General features: G+C 43.4%; 1 protein-coding gene across 7 annotated transcripts in view; it reads left to right on the top strand.

Annotated features, from left to right (window-relative positions):
* The first annotated feature begins 3,726 nt into the window (after positions 1 to 3,726).
* PPP3CB (protein phosphatase 3 catalytic subunit beta) overlaps positions 3,727 to 23,342 on the top strand; it is a 61,486-nt gene continuing 41,870 nt past the window's right edge. Inside the window, exons 1-2 of one of the 7 annotated variants that reach the window (XM_056530347.1) lie at positions 3,727 to 4,284; positions 22,525 to 22,725. In XM_056530347.1, the coding sequence (XP_056386322.1) occupies positions 4,236 to 4,284; positions 22,525 to 22,725 (250 nt within the window). In that variant the 5' untranslated portion in view covers positions 3,727 to 4,235. The remainder of the gene's footprint in view (positions 4,285 to 22,524; positions 22,726 to 23,342) is intronic. The other 6 variants (XM_056530350.1, XM_056530351.1, XM_056530349.1 and 3 more) reach the window with 6 other exon arrangements.

Raw genomic sequence — 23,342 nt, 5'->3', positions numbered from 1 at the left:
TCCATAGACATATGTACTCAACATATGATAGTTTCAACATATGATGGTCCTCTCGGAACCAATTACCATCATATGTTGAGGGACTACTGTATTAGTTATCTACTTTTTTTTTTTTTTTTTTAATCCTCACTTTTTCCTATTTTTGGATGATATTTTGGTGGCTTTAGAACCAATTACCAGGTTTCCATAGAGTTATGGTCTCAACATACAATGGTTGTCCTGGAACCAATTAATATTGTAACTTGAGGGACCACTGTACTGCTCCATTCACTGTTTATGAGACAAAATCAGACGAGTGCTCCAATGTGCAATGGTTCCCAAATAAATGGCAAGATCCACAGGTAGGCTAAAACTCACCGTTTTTTTGTTGTGGAATTAACGAGACACAATGCTCAGAGGGTTCAATAGACACTCATGTCCTTCAGGCTCGGAGGGTAGTGATAGAGGATCCGTACTTGGCTGCACATTTAACCCTTCACTCACATATTCATGTGGAGTCAGCAGTATATAGGAGATTTTTACACTAATTAAAGTGCAGATTATAAATCTGATGAAAGGGGTGGATCGTCCCTGAAACGCGTTACATGTCTATAATAAATTTGCACTTTATTTAATTCTTACACCATTTCCGTGGCAGCACTTTTTGTGCATCCCTATAATCTGCACTTTAATTAGTGTAGAAATCTCCTGTATTCACTATTTATGGGACATCTGAGCAGAACTGGATGCAGTGCTCAGCTAAGTACAGAAGTCCCATAGACAGTGACTAGAATGGTGGTGGAGTATGCCCACTGCTCCATTCACTTGGGGGACACTTGAACTCTGTTCTCATGATCAGTGGAGGTCCCAGCAGTCAGACCCCCAATGATTATCTGTGGACAAAGGATTACTTTGTATGATAGCCGACTGCAGTCATATAGTGACTCTAATCGGCTTATTTTTTCCCCATATCCGGTTTTGTGACCGGACATAAAACCGTGGCATAACATGGTTTTAGGTCCGGTCAGAAAACTGTATATGGGGCAAAAATGAGCCGACCGTAGTCACTATATGACCCCAGTTGGCTCATATTCAAATAAATGAGATATGGGGCGGGTCCGGCTGGGATACGGGATCGCTGGGTTTTCACTCCCCCAAGCTGGATCCGATGACCGTATCGTCAAATCGTAGTGTGAACCCAGCCTTCCAGTGGAATCCAATTCCTCCAGGGAAGTTCTGCTACAGAACGTGTGAACAAAGCAGCAGTGTGTCTCTAGTTGTTGGCGGTCCAGGAATGCTGGGAGTTGTACATGGTGGGCCATTTATATGGATACATCTTAATAAAATGGGAATGGTTGGTGATATTAACTTCCTGTTTGTGGCACATTAGTATATGTGAGGGGGGAAACTTTTCAAGATGGGTGGTGACTAGAGATGAGCGAACTTACAGTAAATTCGATTCGTCACGAACTTCTTGGCTTGGCAGTTGATGACTTTTCCTGCATAAATTAGTTCAGCTTTCAGGTGCTCCCGTGGGCTGGAAAAGGTGGATACAGTCCTAGGAGACTCTTTCCTAGGAATGTATCCACCTTTTCCAGCCCACGGGAGCACCTGAAAGCTGAACTAATTTACGCAGGAAAAGTCATAAACTGCCGAGCAGTTCGTGACGAATCGAATTTACTGTAAGTTAGCTCATCTCTAGTGGTGACCATGGCGGCCATTTTGAAGTCGCCAATTTTGAATCCAACTTTTTTTTTTCAATAGGAGGAAGGTCATGTGACACATCAATCTTATTGGGAATTTCACTGTGCTTGGTTTTGTAACTTTATTCTTTCATGAGTTATTTACAAGTTTCTGACCACTTATAAAATGTCTTCAATGTGCTGCCCATTGTGTTGGATTGTCAATGCAACCCTCTTCTCCCACTCTTCACACACTGATAGCAACACCGCAGGAGAAATGCTAGCACAGGCTTTCAGTATCCGTAGTTTCAGGTGCTGCAAAATGGGCAAAACAAAAATTGGAACAGGACCCTCAGTTTACGCAGAAGATTTTGTTCAGTGATGATGCAAACTTTTATGTGAATGGTGAAGTCAACAAACAAAACCATCGCTATTGGTCTGACTGTAACCCACATTGGATAGGTCCCTCCAAGACTGTTGGAACACAAAAATTGATGGTATTGTGTGGTATATGGGGTACAAAAATAGTGGGGCCATTCTTCATCAATGGAAACCTCAAGGCTACTGGATATGCATAATTGCTACATGATGATGTGTTTCCCTCTTTATGCACTGAAGCGGACACGTTCCCTGAGTTTTTCCAGCAAGATGGTGACCACCACATTATGGGTGTCAGGTCCGAGCATTCCTAGATGAACAGTTTCCTGGAAAGTGGATTGGTCGTCATGGGCCAGTTGAATGGCCCCCAAGGTCTCCCGATCTGACCCCCTTAGACTTTTATTTTTGGGGTCATCTGAAGGCAATTGTCTATGCTGTGAAGATACGAGATGTGCAGCACCTGAAACTACGGATACTGGAAGCCTGTGCTAGCATTTCTCCTGCGGTGTATATAGTAGTATATAGCAGTGTATACAGATACTGGAAGCCTGTGCTAGCATTTCTCCTGCGGTGTTGCTATCAGTGTGTGAAGAGTGGGAGAAGAGGGTTGCATTGACAATCCAACACAATGGGCAGCACATTGAACACATTTTATAAGTGGTCAGAAACTTGTAAATAACTCATGAATGAATAAAGTTATGTTAAAACCAAGGAAATCATTGTTTTTCTTGTGAAATTCCCAATAAGTTTGATGTGTCACATGACCCTCTTCCTTTTGAAAAAACAAAAGTTGGATTCAAAATGGCCAACTTCAAAATGGCGGTCATGGTCACCACCCATCTTGAAAATTTCCCCCCCTCACATATACTAATGTGCCACAAACAGGAAGTTAATATCACCAACCATTCCCATTATATTAAGGTGTATCCATATAAATGGCCCACCATGTAGTTTGCAACAACTGGAGCCACACTGTTTGGAAAACACTACCTTAGGGTACATTCACACGGGCGGATTACCTGCGGAATTTCCGCAGCGTATTTGCTGCAGAAAATCCGCAGCAAATTTTGCTACCATTGACTTCAATGGGTCATCAGAAAATCCGCAATAGAGGCAGTTTTGCAGATTTTCCTTCGGACCCATTGAATTCAATGGTAGCAGATTATCTGCTGCAGATTTTCCGGCGCAAATACGCTGTGGAAATTCTGCAAGTAATCTGCACGTGTGAATGTACCCTTAGTGGCCACCATAAAAAGGTGTATTGGTGTTTACTAAGGAGTTAACAACCAGCTCTGGAGAACAGATTCCCACCCTTGACCATAGATGTTTCCTTCTTATTTACAGTACAGGTGGTCCAGCAAGGCAGAGCAGTCGTCCAAAGCAACCAATCAGAACACTGTTTACAGTACAGGTGGTCCTGGAAGACAGAGCAGTCATCCATAACAACCAATCAGAAGACTGTTTACAGTACAGGTTGTCCGGGCAGATACAGCAGTCATCCATAACAACCAATCAGAAGACTGTTTACAGAACAGGTGGTCCTGGCAGACAGAGCAGTCATCTATAACAACCAATCAGAAGACTGTTTACAGTACAGGTTGTCCTGGCAGACACAGCAGTCATCCATAACAACCAATCAGAAGACTGTTTACAGAACAGGTTGTCCTGGCAGACAAAGCAGTCGTCCATAGCAACCAATCATAAGACTACAAGACTTTACAGTACAGGGGATCCGGCCAGGGAGAGCAGTGGTCCATAGCAACCAATCAGAAAAGTGTTTACATTCAGTAACCTGGGGAAATATAGAGAGCTGATAGGTGGTTGGTTGCTATGGGAAACACCTCCCGTGTGTGAGAGCCCTGGTGATAATACAGGAATCTGCACAGAAAGTTCATGTATGAACACCGCGCAGACATCACCCCTCACCTCCCGGCTCAGCCGCCTCCCCCTCCTCTCCTGTGAGGGAGAGCCGCCGTGATGCATGCTGGGCCGGGACATCCCCCTTCCCGCGCCGCCGTGTGAGCCGCACAGTCTGCGCTGCCGCCGCCATGTTGCCAGCAGCCGCTACCGTCAGGCTCTAGCTGTGCCCCGCTTCTGTCCTCCTTCCCCCTCCCTCCCTGAAAACACCCCGAGCCGCCAGGAGGAGGAGGCCGCCGCGGAGTGACTAGAGCAGGGAGAGGCCCCGCAGCCCGCACCATGTCCACCAAGGACGGTAAACACTCCACCACCGAGCGGGCGGTTAAATGTGAGTCTCGTTTGTGTCGGTGTCACCGTGTCATGTCCTCCCGCCCGGTTGACAGCTCTCCCTCGTCAGCGATAATAAAGATGGCGGCCGACAGAGCGGTAACCGGGGCCGGCGGCCTGGAGCGCTGGGGATCCCCGGAGTGGCCTGTCACTGGAGCCTCCGGTGTCCTGTGTGATAGCCATGACAACCAGCGCTCCGGAGACGCGCCAGTCCTCCCGTGTGAACAGAGGAGGATGCTGCCCCTGTAGCGCTATGCGGCCCCGGTGATTCCCGGCCGGGGGATTCCTCCATGTATCTGTGTTATTACTGGCGGAATCCTACAGGGGAAATAGGATATTGACGGATGTCTGGGAGCTGCTCTCCTGTGCGGGGACATCACTGCATTGATTTACGAGCTGTCTGTGTGTGTGGGGCCTGCGGACTCTAATGCTGGGATCCCATGGGGGAGCGGAGCTGCTACAGGTCTCCATAGAGAACTTCTATACACCATACTACTGTCAACTGTATAGAGTATTGTATATAACCTCTCTATAGGGTATACAGTAGGGGGGGTGTATATAACCTCTCTATAGGGTATACAGTAGGGGGGGTGTATATAACCTCTCTATAGGGTATACAGTAGGGGGGTGTATATAACCTCTCTATAGGGTATACAGTAGGGGGGTGTATATAACCTCTCTATAGGGTATACAGTAGGGGGGTGTATATAACCTCTCTATAGGGTATACAGTAGGGGGGTGTATATAACCTCTCTATAGGGTATACAGTAGGGGGGTGTATATAACCTCTCTATAGGGTATACAGTAGGGGGGTGTGTATAACCTCTCTATAGGGTATACAGTAGGGGGGTGTATAACCTCTCTATAGGGTATACAGTAGGGGGGGGGGGTGTATAACCTCTCTATAGGGTATACAGTAGGGGGGTGTGTATAACCTCTCTATAGGGTATACAGTAGGGGGGGGGTGTATAACCTCTCTATAGGGTATACAGTAGGGGGGGGGGTGTATAACCTCTCTATAGGGTATACAGTAGGGGGGTGTGTATAACCTCTCTATAGGGTATACAGTAGGGGGGGTGTGTATAACCTCTCTATAGGGTATACAGTAGGGGGGTGTGTATAACCTCTCTATAGGGTATACAGTGGGGGGTGTATATAACCTCTCTATAGGGTATACAGTGGGGGGTGTATATAACCTCTCTATAGGGTATACAGTAGGGGGGGTGTATATAACCTCTCTATAGGGTATACAGTAGGGGGGTGTATATAACCTCTCTATAGGGTATACAGTAGGGGGGTGTATATAACCTCTCTATAGGGTATACAGTAGGGGGGTGTATATAACCTCTCTATAGGGTATACAGTAGGGGGGTGTATATAACCTCTCTATAGGGTATACAGTAGGGGGGGGGTGTATAACCTCTCTATAGGGTATACAGTAGGGGGGTGTGTATAACCTCTATAGGGTATACAGTAGGGGGGGTGTGTATAACCTCTCTATAGGGTATACAGTAGGGGGGGTGTGTATAACCTCTCTATAGGGTATACAGTAGGGGGGGTGTGTATAACCTCTCTATAGGGTATACAGTAGGGGGGTGTGTGTATAACCTCTCTATAGGGTATACAGTAGGGGGGGGGTGTATAACCTCTCTATAGGGTATACAGTAGGGGGGGGTGTATAACCTCTCTATAGGGTATACAGTAAGGGGGGGGGTGTATAACCTCTCTATAGGGTATACAGTAGGGGGGGGGTGTATAACCTCTCTATAGGGTATACAGTGGGGGGGGGGGGGGGTGTATAACCTCTCTATAGGGTATACAGTGGGGGGGGGGTGTATAACCTCTCTATAGGGTATACAGTGGGGGGGGGGGTGTATAACCTCTCTATAGGGTATACAGTAGGGGGGGGGGGTGTATAACCTCTCTATAGGGTATACAGTAGGGGGGGGGGTGTATAACCTCTCTATAGGGTATACAGTAGGGGGGGGTGTATAACCTCTCTATAGGGTATACAGTAGGGGGGTGTGTATAACCTCTCTATAGGGTATACAGTAGGGGGGTGTGTATAACCTCTCTATAGGGTATACAGTAGGGGGGTGTGTATAACCTCTCTATAGGGTATACAGTAGGGGGGTGTGTATAACCTCTCTATAGGGTATACAGTAGGGGGGTGTGTATAACCTCTCTATAGGGTATACAGTAGGGGGGTGTGTATAACCTCTCTATAGGGTATACAGTAGGGGGGTGTGTATAACCTCTCTATAGGGTATACAGTAGGGGGGTGTGTATAACCTCTCTATAGGGTATACAGTAGGGGGGTGTGTATAACCTCTCTATAGGGTATACAGTAGGGGGGTGTGTATAACCTCTCTATAGGGTATACAGTAGGGGGGTGTGTATAACCTCTCTATAGGGTATACAGTAGGGGGGTGTGTATAACCTCTCTATAGGGTATACAGTAGGGGGGTGTGTATAACCTCTCTATAGGGTATACAGTAGGGGGGTGTGTATAACCTCTCTATAGGGTATACAGTAGGGGGTGTGTATAACCTCTCTATAGGGTATACAGTAGGGGGGGGGTGTATAACCTCTCTATAGGGTATACAGTAGGGGGGTGTATAACCTCTCTATAGGGTATACAGTAGGGGGGGTGTATAACCTCTCTATAGGGTATACAGTAGGGGGGGGGTGTATAACCTCTCTGAAATTATATACAGTAGGGGGGTGTGTATAACCTCTCTATAGGGTATACAGTAGGGTGGTGTGTATAACCTCTCTATAGGGTATACAGTAGGGGGTGTGTATAACCTCTCTATAGGGTATACAGTAGGGGGTGTGTATAACCTCTCTATAGGGTATACAGTAGGGGTGTGTGTATAACCTCTCTATAGGGTATACAGTAGGGGGGGTGTATAACCTCTCTATAGGGTATACAGTAGGGGGGGTGTATAACCTCTCTATAGGGTATACAGTAGGGGGGTGTGTATAACCTCTCTATAGGGTATACAGTAGGGGGGTGTGTATAACCTCTCTATAGGGTATACAGTAGGGGGGTGTGTATAACCTCTCTATAGGGTATACAGTAGGGGGGTGTGTATAACCTCTCTATAGGGTATACAGTAGGGGGGTGTGTATAACCTCTCTATAGGGTATACAGTAGGGGGGTGTGTATAACCTCTCTATAGGGTATACAGTAGGGGGGTGTGTATAACCTCTCTATAGGGTATACAGTAGGGGGGGGGTGTATAACCTCTCTATAGGGTATACAGTAGGGGGGTGTGTATAACCTCTCTATAGGGTATACAGTAGGGGGTGTGTATAACCTCTCTATAGGGTATACAGTAGGGGGGGGGTGTATAACCTCTCTATAGGGTATACAGTAGGGGGGGGGTGTATAACCTCTCTATAGGGTATACAGTAGGGGGGGTGTATAACCTCTCTATAGGGTATACAGTAGGGGGGGGGTGTATAACCTCTCTATAGGGTATACAGTAGGGGGGGGGTGTATAACCTCTCTGAAATTATATACAGTAGGGGGGGGTGTATAACCTCTCATAGGGTATACAGTAGGGGGTGTGTATAACCTCTCTATAGGGTATACAGTAGGGGGTGTGTATAACCTCTCTATAGGGTATACAGTAGGGGTGTGTGTATAACCTCTCTATAGGGTATACAGTAGGGGGGGTGTATAACCTCTCTATAGGGTATACAGTAGGGGGGGGGGGGGTGTATAACCTCTCTGAAATTATATACAGTAGGGGGGTGTGTATAACCTCTCTGAAATTATATACAGTAGTGGGGTGTGTATAACCTCTCTATGTTATACAGTAGGGGGGTGTATATAACCTCTCTATAGGGTATACAGTAGGGTGGTGTGTACAACCTCTCTATAGGGTATACAGTAGGGGGGGTGTATAACCTCTCTATAGGGTATACAGTAGGGGGGTGTGTACAACCTCTCTATAGGGTATACAATAGGGGGTGTGTACAACCTCTCTATAGGGTATACAGTAGGGGGGTGTGTATAACCTCTCTATAGGGTATACAGTAGGGGGGTGTGTATAACCTCTCTATAGGGTATACAGTAGGGGGGGGGTGTATAACCTCTCTATAGGGTATACAGTAGGGGGGGGGGGTGTATAACCTCTCTATAGGGTATACAGTAGGGGGGGTGTATAACCTCTCTATAGGGTATACAGTAGGGGGGTGTGTATAACCTCTCTATTGGGTATACAGTAGGGGGGGGGTGTATAACCTCTCTATAGGGTATACAGTAGGGGGGGTGTATAACCTCTCTGAAATTATATACAGTAGGGGGGTGTGTATAACCTCTCTGAAATTATATACAGTAGGGGGGTGTGTATAACCTCTCTATGTTATACAGTAGGGGGTGTGTATAACCTCTCTATAGGGTATACAGTAGGGTGGTGTGTACAACCTCTCTATAGGGTATACAGTAGGGGGGGTGTATAACCTCTCTATAGGGTATACAGTAGGGTGGTGTGTACAACCTCTCTATAGGGTATACAGTAGGGGGGGTGTATAACCTCTCTATAGGGTATACAGTAGGGTGGTGTGTATAACCTCTCTGAAATTATAGTAGGGTATACAGTAGTATGGTGACTGGTCTAGAGGGTATATAGTAGTAATAGTGTATATAACATTTCTATAGGGTATACATTAGTGTGGTGTATAACTTTTCTATAGGGCCTACACTAGTATGGGGTACATAACTGCGCTTATAAAGTATTGTGGTTCATATAACTTCTCTATTGGGGATATAGTAGTGTGGTGTGTATAACTTCTGTATAGGATATACGCTACTGGGATATATGTAACTGCTCTATAGAGTCTACACTAGTGTAGTGTGTATATAACTGCACTTTAGTGTACACAGTAATGTATATCTGTTCTACAGGTATACAATAGTATGGTGTGTAAAAATGCTCTATAGATTTACAGTAGTATTACCGTATATACTCGAGTATAAGCCGACCCGAGTATAAGCCGAGACCCCTAATTTCAACCCAAAATCCCAGGAAAAAGTTATTGACTCGAGTATAAGCCTAGGGTGGGAAATACATCATCATCCCCCCCTGTCATCATCCAGACCCTCATCATCATCACCTGTCATCATCCCACACCCCCCCTTCATCATCCCCTTGTCATCATCCCACACACCCCCCTTCATCATCCCACACACCCCCCTTCATCATCCCCTTGTCATCATCCTCATCCCCACCCCCTTCATCATCCCCTTGTAATCATCCCACCCCCCCCCTTCATCATCCCCTTGTCATCATCCTCATCCCCACCCCCTTCATCATCCCCTTGTAATCATCCCACACCCCCCCTTCATCATCCCCTTGTCATCACCACCCCCCCCCCCCCCCCCATCATCATCCTCTTGTCATCATCCGCCCGCAGTGGTCTTCAACCTGCGGACCTCCAGAGGTTTCAAAACTACAACTCCCAGCAAGCCCGGGCAGCCATCGGCTGTCCGGGCTTGCTGGGAGTTGTAGTTTTGAAATCTCCGGAGGTCCGCAGGTTGAAGACCACTGCGGCCTTCGACATCATCCAGCCCCCTCTCGCCCCCCTTTAGTTCTGTACAGTACTCACCTCCGCTCGGCGCTGGTCCGGTCCTGCAGGACTGTTCGGTGAGGAGGTGGTCCGGTGGGATAGTGGTTCCGGGCTGCTATCTTCACTGGGGGCGCCTCTTCTCCGCGCCCAGAATAGAGGCGTTGCCTTGACAATGACGCAGAAGTACGTTGGCAATGAACGTACCTCTGCGTCGTTGTCAAGGCAACGTGACTATTCTGGGGCCGGGCCTGAAGCGCTTAGAAGAGGCCTCCCCGGTGAAGATAGCAGCCCGGAACCACTATCCCACCGGACGACCTCCCCACCGGACAGTCCTGCAGGACCGGACCAGCGCCGAGCGGAGGTGAGTACTGTACAGAACTAAAGGGGGTGAGAGGGGGCTGGATGATGTCGAAGGCCGCAGTGGTCTTCAACCTGCGGACCTCCGGAGATTTCAAAACTACAACTCCCAGCAAGCCCGGACAGCCGATGGCTGCCCGGGCTTGCTGGGAGTTGTAGTTTTGAAACCTCTGGAGGTCCGCAGGTTGAAGACCACTGCGGGTGGAGAGTTCACTCGAGTATTAACCGAGGGGGGTGTTTTCAGCACGAAAAATCGTGCTGAAAAACTCGGCTTATACTGGAGTATATACGGTATGTTCATAACTGCTCTATAGGAGATACAGTGGTATGGTATATATAAATGCTCTGGAGGATATACAGTACTATTGTGTAAATAACTGCTCTTTAGATAAACAGTAGGCTGGTGCGTGTATAACTGCCCTATATGGTATACAGTAGTATGGCATATATGGCTAGGTTCACTCTGCAGAATTTCTGTGAGTAATTCTTCTTAGAAGCAGCAGAATCCTACTCCTGTCAATGGTATTGCGCTGTACAGTCCACACCACGGGTTTTCAGTGGCGGAGTTCAGCTGGCAAAAGAATAATCTTGGTCATTCTTTATGCAGAATCCGTATAGGAACAGCAATGTTCAAATGGTCCTAGCGCCACATGCTCGGAACCTCCGGCCTGATATAGTGGTAGACCTTCGTCCTTAACAGTAGCTGGGTAAAAGTAAATTGTCTAATCCCTGGGCTTGTATACTATACAATATTAGGGTGTATATAATTGATCTATAGGGGATACAGTAGTAGGATGTATATAACTGCCCTGGAGGAGTTACAGAAGTATGGTGTATATAACTGCTCTATAGGGGATACAGTAGTAGGGTATACAACTGTTCTATAAGATATACAGTTATAGGGGGAGACTTATCAAAACCTGTCAGGAATAGTGTGGTGTATATAACTGTATATAGGCGATTTAGTAGTAGGGGGTGTATAACTGCTCTGGAGGGGAGTCGGTAGTAGGGTGCATTTACACACCATGTAGTGTGCATCCAGAACAGTTATATACACTATCCTACTGGATCTCCTCCAGAACAGTTATATACACTATACTACTGGATCTCCTCCAGTACAGTTATATACACTATACTACTGGATCTCCTCCAGTACAGTTATATACACTATCCTACTGGATCTCCTCCAGAGCAGTTATATACACTATACTACTGGATCTCCTCCAGTACAGTTATATACACTATACTACTGGATCTCCTCCAGTACAGTTATATACACTATACTACTGGATCTCCTCCAGAACAGTTATATACACTATCATACTGGATCTCCTCCAGAACAGTTATATACACTATCCTGCTGGATCTCCTCCAGAACAGTTATATACACTATCCTACTGGATCTCCTCCAGAGCAGTTATATACACTATACTACTGGATCTCCTCCAGTACAGTTATATACACTATACTACTGGATCTCCTCCAGAACAGTTATATACACTATCATACTGGATCTCCTCCAGAACAGTTATATACACTATCCTACTGGATCTCCTCCAGAACAGTTATATACACTATCCTACTGGATCTCCTCCAGAGCAGTTATATACACTATACTACTGGATCTCCTCCAGTACAGTTATATACACTATACTACTGGATCTCCTCCAGTACAGTTATATACACTATACTACTGGATCTCCTCCAGTACAGTTATATACACTATACTACTGGATCTCCTCCAGAGCAGTTATATACACTATACTACTGGATCTCCTCCAGAGCAGTTATATACACTATACTACTGGATCTCCTCCAGTACAGTTATATACACTATACTACTGGATCTCCTCCAGTACAGTTATATACACTATACTACTGGATCTCCTCCAGAACAGTTATATACACTATCATACTGGATCTCCTCCAGAACAGTTATATACACTCCTACTGGATCTCCTCCAGAACAGTTATATACACTATCCTACTGGATCTCCTCCAGAACAGTTATATACACTATCCTACTGGATCTCCTCCAGAGCAGTTATATACACTATCCTACTGGATCTCCTCCAGAGCAGTTATATACACTATACTACTGGATCTCCTCCAGAGCAGTTATATACACTATACTACTGGATCTCCTCCAGAGCAGTTATATACACTATCCTACTGGATCTCCTCCAGAGCAGTTATATACTTTATACTACTGGATCTCCTCCAGAGCAGTTATATACACTATACTACTGGATCTCCTTCAGAACAGTTATATACACTATACTACTGGATCTCCTCCAGAACAGTTATATACTTTATACTACTGGATCTCCTCCAGAGCAGTTATATACACTATACTACTGGATCTCCTTCAGAACAGTTATATACACTATACTACTGGATCTCCTCCAGAACAGTTATATACACTATACTACTGGATCTCCTCCAGAACAGTTATATACACTATCCTACTGGATCTCCTCCAGAACAGTTATATACACTATCCTACTGGATCTCCTCCAGAACAGTTATATACACTATCCTACTGGATCTCCTCCAGAGCAGTTATATACACTATACTACTGGATCTCCTCCAGAGCAGTTATATACACTATCCTACTGGATCTCCTCCAGAACAGTTATATACACTATCCTACTGGATCTCCTCCAGAACAGTTATATACACTATCCTACTGGATCTCCTCCAGAGCAGTTATATACATTATACTACTGGATCTCCTCCAGAACAGTTATATACACTATCCTACTGGATCTCCTCCAGAGCAGTTATATACATTATACTACTGGATCTCCTCCAGAACAGTTATATACACTATCCTACTGGATCTCCTCCAGAACAGTTATATACACTATACTACTGGATCTCCTCCAGAACAGTTATATACACTATCCTACTGGATCTCCTCCAGAGCAGTTATATACACTATACTACTGGATCTCCTCCAGAGCAGTTATATACACTATCCTACTGGATCTCTTCCAGAGCAGTTATATACACTATCCTACTGGATCTCCTCCAGAGCAGTTATATACACCATACTAGTATATAGCCTATAAAAAGGTTATTTACACCATACTAATGTGTCAATTCTCTCTGTTGAGAAGACATGAATGCTTTGCTGACCTGAACGCTCATGTGTATGGATGGATCAGGTGAGATAGCTGTCACAGCAATGAAGTGGCCACTTCTACATCAAAGTGAACATACATATGTATATACATATGTGCACTGTGATGTAGAAGTAGCCACTTGTGCCACTCAGTCTTCAATGCATTTTAAGGGGTCTTTCTTTGATGATGACAGATTCCCTTTTAAGGATAGGTAAAATCTGTACCAAAAATTCAATATGAAATCCACATATCTGTTATATGTGGTTTTAATTGTTAAGTTTGGTGTAGAATTTTAAGAGAATGAAGACAGCAACTGACAGGCAGGGCAGCTTAGGGATGTCCCAATCCTGTGCAGCGCTTCAGTGCGGCGGCGCGCCCCGTGTCCCAGCTGATCAGTGTGGGGATGCGGTGGCTCCCAATTCCCTGTGGTGGCCTAATACTGGGAACATAAAATAAGGGGAGGGAGGGGGGAATGGGCATATCAGGAGGAATAAACATAAGACATCCCCTGAAAATAAGCCATGGTGTTTCTTTTTGAAGAAAAATAAATATTGTAAATGTACAGCTTAACTTCTGCAATCTAGTTTGTCATGTACTTTTCCCACAGACCTTTCTAGATTTTTATTCTGCTTAAAGAAAGTGTGTGTTTTTTGCTGCAGTAATTTTTCCGCCACGATGTCTCGTCACTGTTTAACGCCCGTAATGAATTACGGGCATATACGGGTGCAAACGGGCAGTTACAAAACCCCATAGGCTGCAATGCAATTTAGTCACGGCCGTCAGGGGGTTTGTAATGGCCGGATTTCGCCGATATAGTGACGGAACTGGTGACGGAAGTTCCTAAACGGAACAATTTCATAGTGTGAAAGAGGCCTTAGTCACATTAAACTTAAAATGCCAATGAAAACATGTATTGAAAATATCCTTGGGGCAAAAAAACATCATTAAATACTAGAAAAATTGATGCAGGTATGTTTGCACCAAAACAGCAACTGCAAAAAAAAATATTGCACCACAAAAAGTGTGTGTTTATTTTATTTTTGCTTTATTTTGCAGTAAAAGTTTTGTGGATTATGGACAAAAATGCTCACGTAAAATGAAATCTACCACAAAATGTAATGTTCTGTGAACATAGCCTAAGGCTCCTATGGATGCTCCAGATATTACAAAACTGCTAAATAGAAAAAAGATGATCAACCTTCATAGGAAAATATTATGTAAAAATATAGTTAAATACATAAGTTTGCACAAACAAATCCTCTGTCACTAGTAGAAGTTACATTTTTGTTCCCCCTAAGAAAATAAAAAATAAAATATTTTGATATAAAGGTATCATAAGCCAGCTTTATATGTCATATCAAAGCAGTAAAAACAATAGATAACATTGACTGCTTGCTATTGTTCTAACACTGTTGACTATGACCTAAAGTTGTATTTCTTTAGGATAGATTTGCTAAATGTTGATTTCTTGGCTTTTGGGTCATGTTGCCATATATCATGAGTGAGGACAGGAGATGGCTGCAGGTGACAGTAAAGGCCAAACACACTCATCTCCCCATTCAGCAATAGCTATCAAATATCAAAACCTTTTTATTTTTTATTTTTTGCTTTCTTTTAAATAACTCTCCTGTCTGGATCTTCTCAAATTGTAACTCTATTTATACCTTGTAGCTTCTTAAAATAGCATTTTTGTTCTCCGACAAATTTTAACAGCTGTGGCTTCTTGGTACATAAGGATGGCGAATGTCATACTCGGCAACACTGTACATATTCGGAAGGTGTGTGTGTAGTTCATAATAATTTCTGTACTCATGCTGTACGGAATATAGTAGTGGTAAATATTTACTCTTGATTCTACTATTTATTTCTGTTCGGCAACAGAATGAGAATTGTACTTGTGTCTTTTGTGTTACCAACGTATGAGGCAAACAATTATTTCCTGGACACTTATGCCCTATCTTGTGGGGAGATCAGTTGTGTTTTACCAGACAACCCCCTTCAGGTATTTGCATAAACATAATAAAAGCGTAAAATCTCATGAAAATGCTTTATCCTTCAGTATACTATAGAAACATCTGGATAAAAGATCTATAAACACTGAAGAAGCAAACTTTTGACCATGGCTGTACAGTGTAACTATTCCACTTACTAATATCTAGATCAGTGTTTCCCAACCAGAAGGCTGTCTGGGCATGCTGGGAGATGTAGTTTTGCAACAGCTGGAGAAGCCCTGGTTGGGAAACATTGATCACTGTGGTAGCGGCAGGATGAGAGAAGCGCCTGAAGGTAATGTTCTGACCTAATGACCAGGTCGCCCCGAGCCTAGAATGGAAATTGCTGGATTTGGTCAGTTTTGGACATACACTTATGTGTCTGTATTATCTTTTTGTATTATCTTTTTGTTTGGTCGCACTTCACATGGTTTGCTGCAGAGTCGCAGTGCATCTATCTTATTCAACCGAAAATTCACATGCTGTATTTTGGTGACAATAAAGCAATTGGTTCATTAGCTCCTGTTACTCGTAAAAGTTAATCTGTTGTTGCAATTTTAAATAGACCACTAAGTATTGCTATTATTATTTATTTGTGTACACATTGGGAGGAATTGATCATTGGTTTTACCCTGTTTTTGTGATGTTGATTTGTCACAATTACTGTTTAGAGACTTTTTATTGCCACTTTAGTTAGATATGCTTTTTATTAAAATTGTGTAGCTACACCATAGCCTGGTTAAATTTTGCAGTGGTCATGAATTTATCATGCGTAAATTAGACAGGTGGATTGTTAGGCTGCTTTCACACTATAAAATTAATCCATTAAAAGATCTGTAATAAACGCCCATTAGAAAAGCTTTAAAAACTGATGTTAAACGTCCGTTACAAAATCCCTTTCAAGTCTATGGGATTTTTTGATTATCCGTTATGGCCTGTCATGAATAACGGACTTTAATTGTGACTGAAGAAAAAACGGCACATGCAATAATTTTTCTTCCATCACAAGAAACGGGTAAATGAACGGCCCTTATTTTTAACATTGAAGTCTATGGCAAACGGATGAGAAGTCATCCTTTTACACCTGGTTTATAATATCAGTTATCACTTCTGAGCATGCTCAGAAGAGGTGACATCAGCAGACTCCTGCAGTGCTGAGGGACTACTACTCCCATCATGGAACAGACTTGTTTCCATGATGGGTGTAGTAGTTCCCTGGCTGCAGGAGTCTGCCGGTGGCTCGGGAGGCTACATTTGTGTTTGTACTACAACCCCCATCATGGAACAGACTCTTTTCCATGATGGGGGTTGTAGTTCAGGGGCTGAGGGATTGATCGCACCTTGTCTCACTTCTGAGACCTGATGCGATTAGAAGTTATTAAACAGGGGAGCGGGTGGCATGCTCCACTCCCCTGCGATGTACGATGAAAGTAAATACATTTTTAAATTCCCCGCCCGGAGCCCTGAATGGTCGGTACTGAGGAGCCACTCAGGGCTCCTGGCTGGGTTTTCAAATAGAAGCGCTGCGGTGGGGAAAGATATATAGAATCGCTGGGAGGGTATATATCTTGCCCCCCACAGCGCATTTATATATGTTCCCCCGCAGTGCTATCATAAGCCCCCGGCAGCGCTATGAATGAAAAGTATTCTACAGCAGCGCATCTGGCCGGCGTGATGTGCTGCTGAAAGAATACTTGTCATTCATAGCTCTGCGGGGGGAACATATATATAACTGCGCTGCGGGGTAACATATATAACTGTGCTGCGGAGAGAACATATATAACTGCTGCGGTGGCAACATATTTAAATGCGCTGCAGGGGGAAAGATATATAGAAGCGCCCCCCCCCTCCGCAGCTATTCTATATATCTTTCCCCACTGCAGCGCTTCTATCATGTGACTGAGTCTGTTCCATGATGGGGTAGTAGTAAAAACATTAATGTAGCCTCCCCAGCCACCGGCAGACTCCCGCAGATGGGAAACTACTACTCCCATCATGGAAACAAGTCTGTTCCATGATGGGAGTAGTAGTATTCCCGGCTGTGGGAGTGTGTAGGCAGAGGTGTTAAAACGGCTGTACATGAGGGATGTTATAATGGGTCTTAATTAATATTAATATTTATTCAGCCGTTAGCACCCGTTATTTCATCCATTATTATACATCCGTTTTTACACAGAAAACTAATGTTTAATAACGGATGAATGCTCGTAGTGTGAAAGGAGGCTTAAAGTGGACAGTAATTGAAAAATCGCACATTTTGGAACAATGGAAGGACCCATACAAGGTGGTGCACAAAAAGGTGTGGGGGGAAAAAAAAAGCCTACTTGCACCATATTTAGCATGTCGTGCAACCATTTAAAATAATTTGGCGCACGTCCACATTACTATCACACAAATTAAAGGTGTAGAAAAAGCGTTCACCTACACAACCCTTGATAAATTCCCCACATTGATTTTACCTAGACACAGCCTCAAGAATTAATTACAATCTATTTATAGAACTAGCAAAAGATAAAAATCAAAGTGAATAAATCATGGGATTTATTTTAACATATCTAGACAAATGTGTTTGCTAATGTAGTAAAGTATGTACCGAAAAGCAATCATTGGTTTATACATTACGGAATTTCATTTATACGCTATCTTTTTTTTTTTTTTTTTTACTACTGTGAAAAGCTTATTTTTTTTAAATCAACTGGTGCCAGAAAGTTAAACAGATTTGTAAATTACTTCTATTAAAAATCTTAATCCTTCCAGTACTTTTTAGGGGCTGTTACTAAAGAGGAAATGCTTATCTTTTTAGATTTCTCTGATGTCATGACCACAGTGCTCTCTACTGACCTCTGCTTTCCATTTGAGGAACAGGAGAAAATCCTCATAGCAAACATATGCCGCTCCGGACAGTACCTAAAATAGACAGCAGAGGTCAGCAGAGAGCACTGTGGTCATGACATCAGAGAAATCTAAAAAGATAAGCATTTCCTCTGTTGTATATAGCCCCTAAAAAGTACTGGAAGGATTAAGATTTTTGAATAGAAGTAATTTACAAATCTACAAATAAATAAATGGAGCAGTCCTGCCAGGCTAGGGGTAGAAGATGAAGAATAGAATACTAAAGAGATAGTAGATGAAGAGTTGTGTCAAATATTAAACATTTATTAGATTACATTAATTACAATAGTTTCATAGTGAGGTCCTTGGCAGGGCCCTTGCTTCAGACGATACACAAATAATATTAACCATATATTAAAAAATGAGTAAAATACAATTGGGGCTAATATTGCACCAGAGGGATATATGGGACAGAAGGTGTCAATCAATAGTCCAGGGGATGACGGTGACCTATCTCTGTGGCAATTAAAGTAATAGTCTTGTAATAGTCACATAGCATACATAACGCTGATAGGGTTAATCCATAGTAGTTTTGGCGCTCGGCGATGCTGTAGGCTTTCAGAAATTGGACCACTTTCCCTTTCTGCGCAGGGTTTTCTTTAAATAGATGCGCGTAATAGCCGGTGAATCCGGTTATATACAGTTGTGCAAGATGCGCTCTTCTATACCCCGGCGGCACGGGGACAAAATACAAGAAGAGGTCAATGAAGAACGGGCACTATGTGCCTCTTACTGGCTCCTCTGAATTCGAATGCGCGTGTCAGCGCTGGAGGTCCTCCAGTGCCTGCCCTCGAGTTTCGGGGAGCCACGTCCCCTTTTTCAATGGTAGGGATAAAAGACTTTAATCCCTACCATTGAAAAAGGGGACGTAGCTCCCCAAAACGCGTCTGGTACAGACTGCTTACTTACACAGAGACTGGGACACATCAGAGCATTCTATTACCACAGCAGAGTTCGGAACAGTCACCGCTGGTCAGCCGCAGACAGCACCGGCTCCCAGCGCTACAGCCAGCAACGGCATCTCACACCGGACCTCCATCCCTCTCCTGCTTCTGTTTCCCCATGCTGCCGGGTCACAGAGGGCAGGCACCGGAGGACCTCCAGCGCTGACTTGCGCATTCGAATTCAGAGGAGCCGGTAAGAGGCACATAGTGCCCGTTCTTCATTGACTTCTTCTTGTATTTTTTCCCCCGTGCCGCCGGGGTAAAGAGCGCATCTTGCACAACTGTATATAACCTGATACGCCTGCAGCGCTATTACGCGCATCTATTTAAAGCAAACCCTGCGCAGACAGGGAAAGTGGTCCAATTTCTGAAAGCCTATAGCGCCGCTGAGCGCCAAAACTACTGTGGATTAACCCTATCAGCGTTATGTATGCTATGGGACTATTACAAGACTATTTCATTACCTATCATCCACAGAGGTCACAGTCATCCCCTGGACTATTGCTTGACACCTTCTGTCCCATATATCCATCTAGTGCAATATTAGCCCCAATTGTATTTTACTAATTTTTTAATATATGGTTAATATTATTTGTGTGTCGTCTGAAGCAAGGGCCATGCCGAGGACCTCACTATGAAACTATTGTAATCTAATAAATGTTTAATATTTGACACAACTCTTCATCTACTATCTTTTTAGTATTCTATTCTTCATCTTATACCCCTAGCCTGGCAGGACTGCTCCATTTATTTAGGTATTTGTAGCATTTTTTGGCACATTGGGTGGGTGCAACGCAGTATCCTCGGCCTGGGTTTTCTGTTTTATGTAAAGCTCCTAAACCTAGGTTAGGGTTAACAAGCCCCCAGCGCGTCAGGCCCGAAGCTGACATCACAATGGCACATGCGCAGATGACCCTCACGATCGAGGATGAACTGCGCATTCGCCAATCACCGGAGCAGATTCGCCGCAAGCAGCCCAATCAGCATTCAGTTTAGAAGAAGCTGAAAGTAAGGAGGTGCGCGCTTATGATGGCAGAATATTCATTAGCGTGGGAGGCGGGCATGAACGGAGCGAGGGGCAGGCCAGCCTCCCACACAACACCCTGCAGGGTGACGTATCGATGGCAAGATGGCGGCGGGAGAAAAAAAAAAGTGGTCGAGGCAAGCCAGCAAACTAAGGAATTAACCAGCTTCCGGGTTTGTTAAAAAAGGTAAAAAAAATAAAAAAAACACATATAGTAGAGTTAGCAACAGGAAAGAAAGCGTTAATGACATATAGCCATAGTTCTAACTAACTGGACAAAGAAGGTTAAAGCAGTGGAGAACCCCTTTAAGGACCAAGCATTTTTCTGTTTTTATACTTTCGTTTTTTCCTCCTCCCCTTTTAAAAATCATAACCCGTTTAATTTTGCACCTATAAATCCATATGATGGCTTATTTTTTGCGCCACCAATTCAACTTTGTAATGACATCAGTCATTTTACCCAAAAATCTACGGTGAAACGGGAAAAAAAAAATCATTGTGTGACAATTTAAGAAAAAACACCATTTTGTAAATTTTGGGGGCTTCCCTTTCTGCGCAGTACATTTTTCTATAAAAATGAAACTTTGTCTTTATTCTGTAGGTCCATACGATTAAAATGATACCCTACTTATATAGGTTTGATTTTGTGGTACTTTTGGAAAAAATCAGAACTTAAATAAAAATAATATATTTAAAATTGTCCTATTCTGACCCCTATAACTTTTTTATTTTTCCGAATACAGGTTGGTAAGAGGGCTCATTTTGGCGCCGTGACCTGAAGTTTTTATCGGTACCATTTTTGTTTTGATCGGACTTTCTATTCCCTTTTTTATGGTATAAAAATTGACCAAAAATACAATTTTGACGCTATTTTGGATTTTGGAATTTTTTTGCGCATATGCCATTGACCGTACGGTTTAATTAACAATATATTTTTATATTTTGGACATTTACGCACGCGGCGATACCACATATGTATATTTTTATGTTTATATATTTTTTATATGGCATTTGGGAAAAGAGGGGTGATTTTAAACTTTTAATAAGAGAGGGGTTAATGTGTTTTTAAATATTTTTTTAACTTTTGAACTTTTTTTTTTTTTTTTACACGCTTAGTCCCCTTAGGGGACTTTTAGGAGGAATCATTAGATTCCTCATACAGATCAATGTGGTTTCATAGAGCCCTGCCAGGCTTTCTCATTCTGAGTGCCGGAGCCGACACCAGAGGAGATGTAAGCCCTCAGGCTACCTCAGCAGTGGATCCCCCCCTGTGATGGCGCTTCGGGGGGGGGGGCCATCCACCCCACTGGACCACCAGGGATGGAATAAAGGCACCTTTAGACGCCGCTGTCAGCTTTGACAGCGGCTATCCAAATGGTTAATAGCCGGCCATGGCGATCGCCGCATGTCGGCTATTAACGCCGGCCCCCAGCTACAAGAATCAGCTGGGGGCCGGCCGGTATGACGCAGGTTCCAGTTGGGAGCCCGCGCCATACCACCTTAACGCCCATTGGACGAGTATACACGTCCATGGTCGTTAAGGGGTTAAAGTTTAATTTGTTTATTTTTGCACAAGGAATATGTAGTACAGTACAGAGTTCCAGCGCCGGCGGCCCACAACTTACAAGAGGACAAAGAGAGCGGCACTTGTGGGTGACATATGATTAGTTCCCCGATGTGGCGACAGCGCTCTGCAGTTGATAATTCATTCATTTGAGGGGGGGAGGGGCCCAACCGGTATTGCGGTATGGGAAAAATTCATATCGTACAGGATTTTTTTTTGATATTCTGTATGAACCAGTATACCGCCCAGCACTAGCATGCATGGCATAGGCATAAGGCAATCCTTAATATAAGATAGGGCCTGGGACTGTTGATAGCATTTAGAATATTCGGCAGACTAGATGGGCCGAATGTCTATCAGCCGTCTTATTGTAATTCTTTTTTTTTTTTTTTTTGTTGATGAAACTTCTGAATTTCTGTGATCCTGCTGCTGTTTGTTTCCTTACTTCTTACACCTTTTAAACCCAGTGCATCTATATCTACAATGGATGTAGTGATGCTTTCCCATGCAGAGGCATTATACAATACAAGCTTGGTAAACAATTTTTTTTTAACATTGGTATGTGACATTTACCACCTCTAGTTATATACACCAGTAATACTCCCATCTGCCTAAGGTTCAGGCCAAACTTTGTGTTCTCCTTGCCATATTGTAGTTATTGTTTTACATGTGTCTTCTGTTGGTAAGTTAGGCATAGTCCTGTGCTTTTGTGTGTGTGTTAATTTGAATAATATATATAATTATCATTATTTTTTTGCAGCTGTCCCTTTCCCCCCAACACACCGATTAACATCTGAGGAGGTATTTGATATTGATGGAAAACCCAGAGTGGATATTTTAAAAAACCACCTAATAAAAGAAGGCCGGGTAGATGAAGAAATTGCACTTCGGATCATCAATGAGGGAGCTGCAATTTTACGAAGAGAGAAGACAATGATAGAAGTTGAAGCACCTATAACAGGTAAAATATGTTTAACTTTTGCATGAACTAGAGGTACCTAAGGGTGGTTTTAGATCATTTTCATGCAGTCCTTTGATTTGGTGTTTGAAGACCCAAAAAACCCTTTTTTTATTTTTGCTTGGCTCTGCTCAGGAAACAAAAAAGGAGATTTTATCAAAACCTGTGCAGACGAAAAGTTGCCCATAGCAACTAATCAGATCCCTTCTTATATTTTTGAAAAGGCCTCTGTAAAATGAAAGAAGCGATCTGATTGGTTGCTATGGGAAACTGGGCAACTTTACCTCTGCACAGGTTTTGATAAATCTCCCCCAAAGTGTACATTGTATGGATCTGTAGAAAGTATCATAAATTTGTTGTGATTTCAAGCCCCGGACGCCCACCTGTCAAAATTTCTGACACGTGACTATGACATGTCAGGAATTTGTAAAATCATCACTTAAACTGGTTTTAAAGTGTACCTGTCATCAAACTAAACTTTTAATATTTTGTTCCTTATGTAATTATAAGACACTTTGCTATTTACTTCCTGTTAAAATTCTCAACCTTTTTATATGTTTATAATGTGATTGAAAAAAACGGCCACTAGGTGGCTCTGTTCTATTCCCTGCCGCAAGTCA

Source organism: Hyla sarda, chromosome 7 (genome assembly GCF_029499605.1).
Source record: "Hyla sarda isolate aHylSar1 chromosome 7, aHylSar1.hap1, whole genome shotgun sequence".
Taxonomy (NCBI): domain Eukaryota; kingdom Metazoa; phylum Chordata; class Amphibia; order Anura; family Hylidae; genus Hyla; species Hyla sarda.
This window is presented reverse-complemented; position numbering and strand designations above follow the sequence as displayed.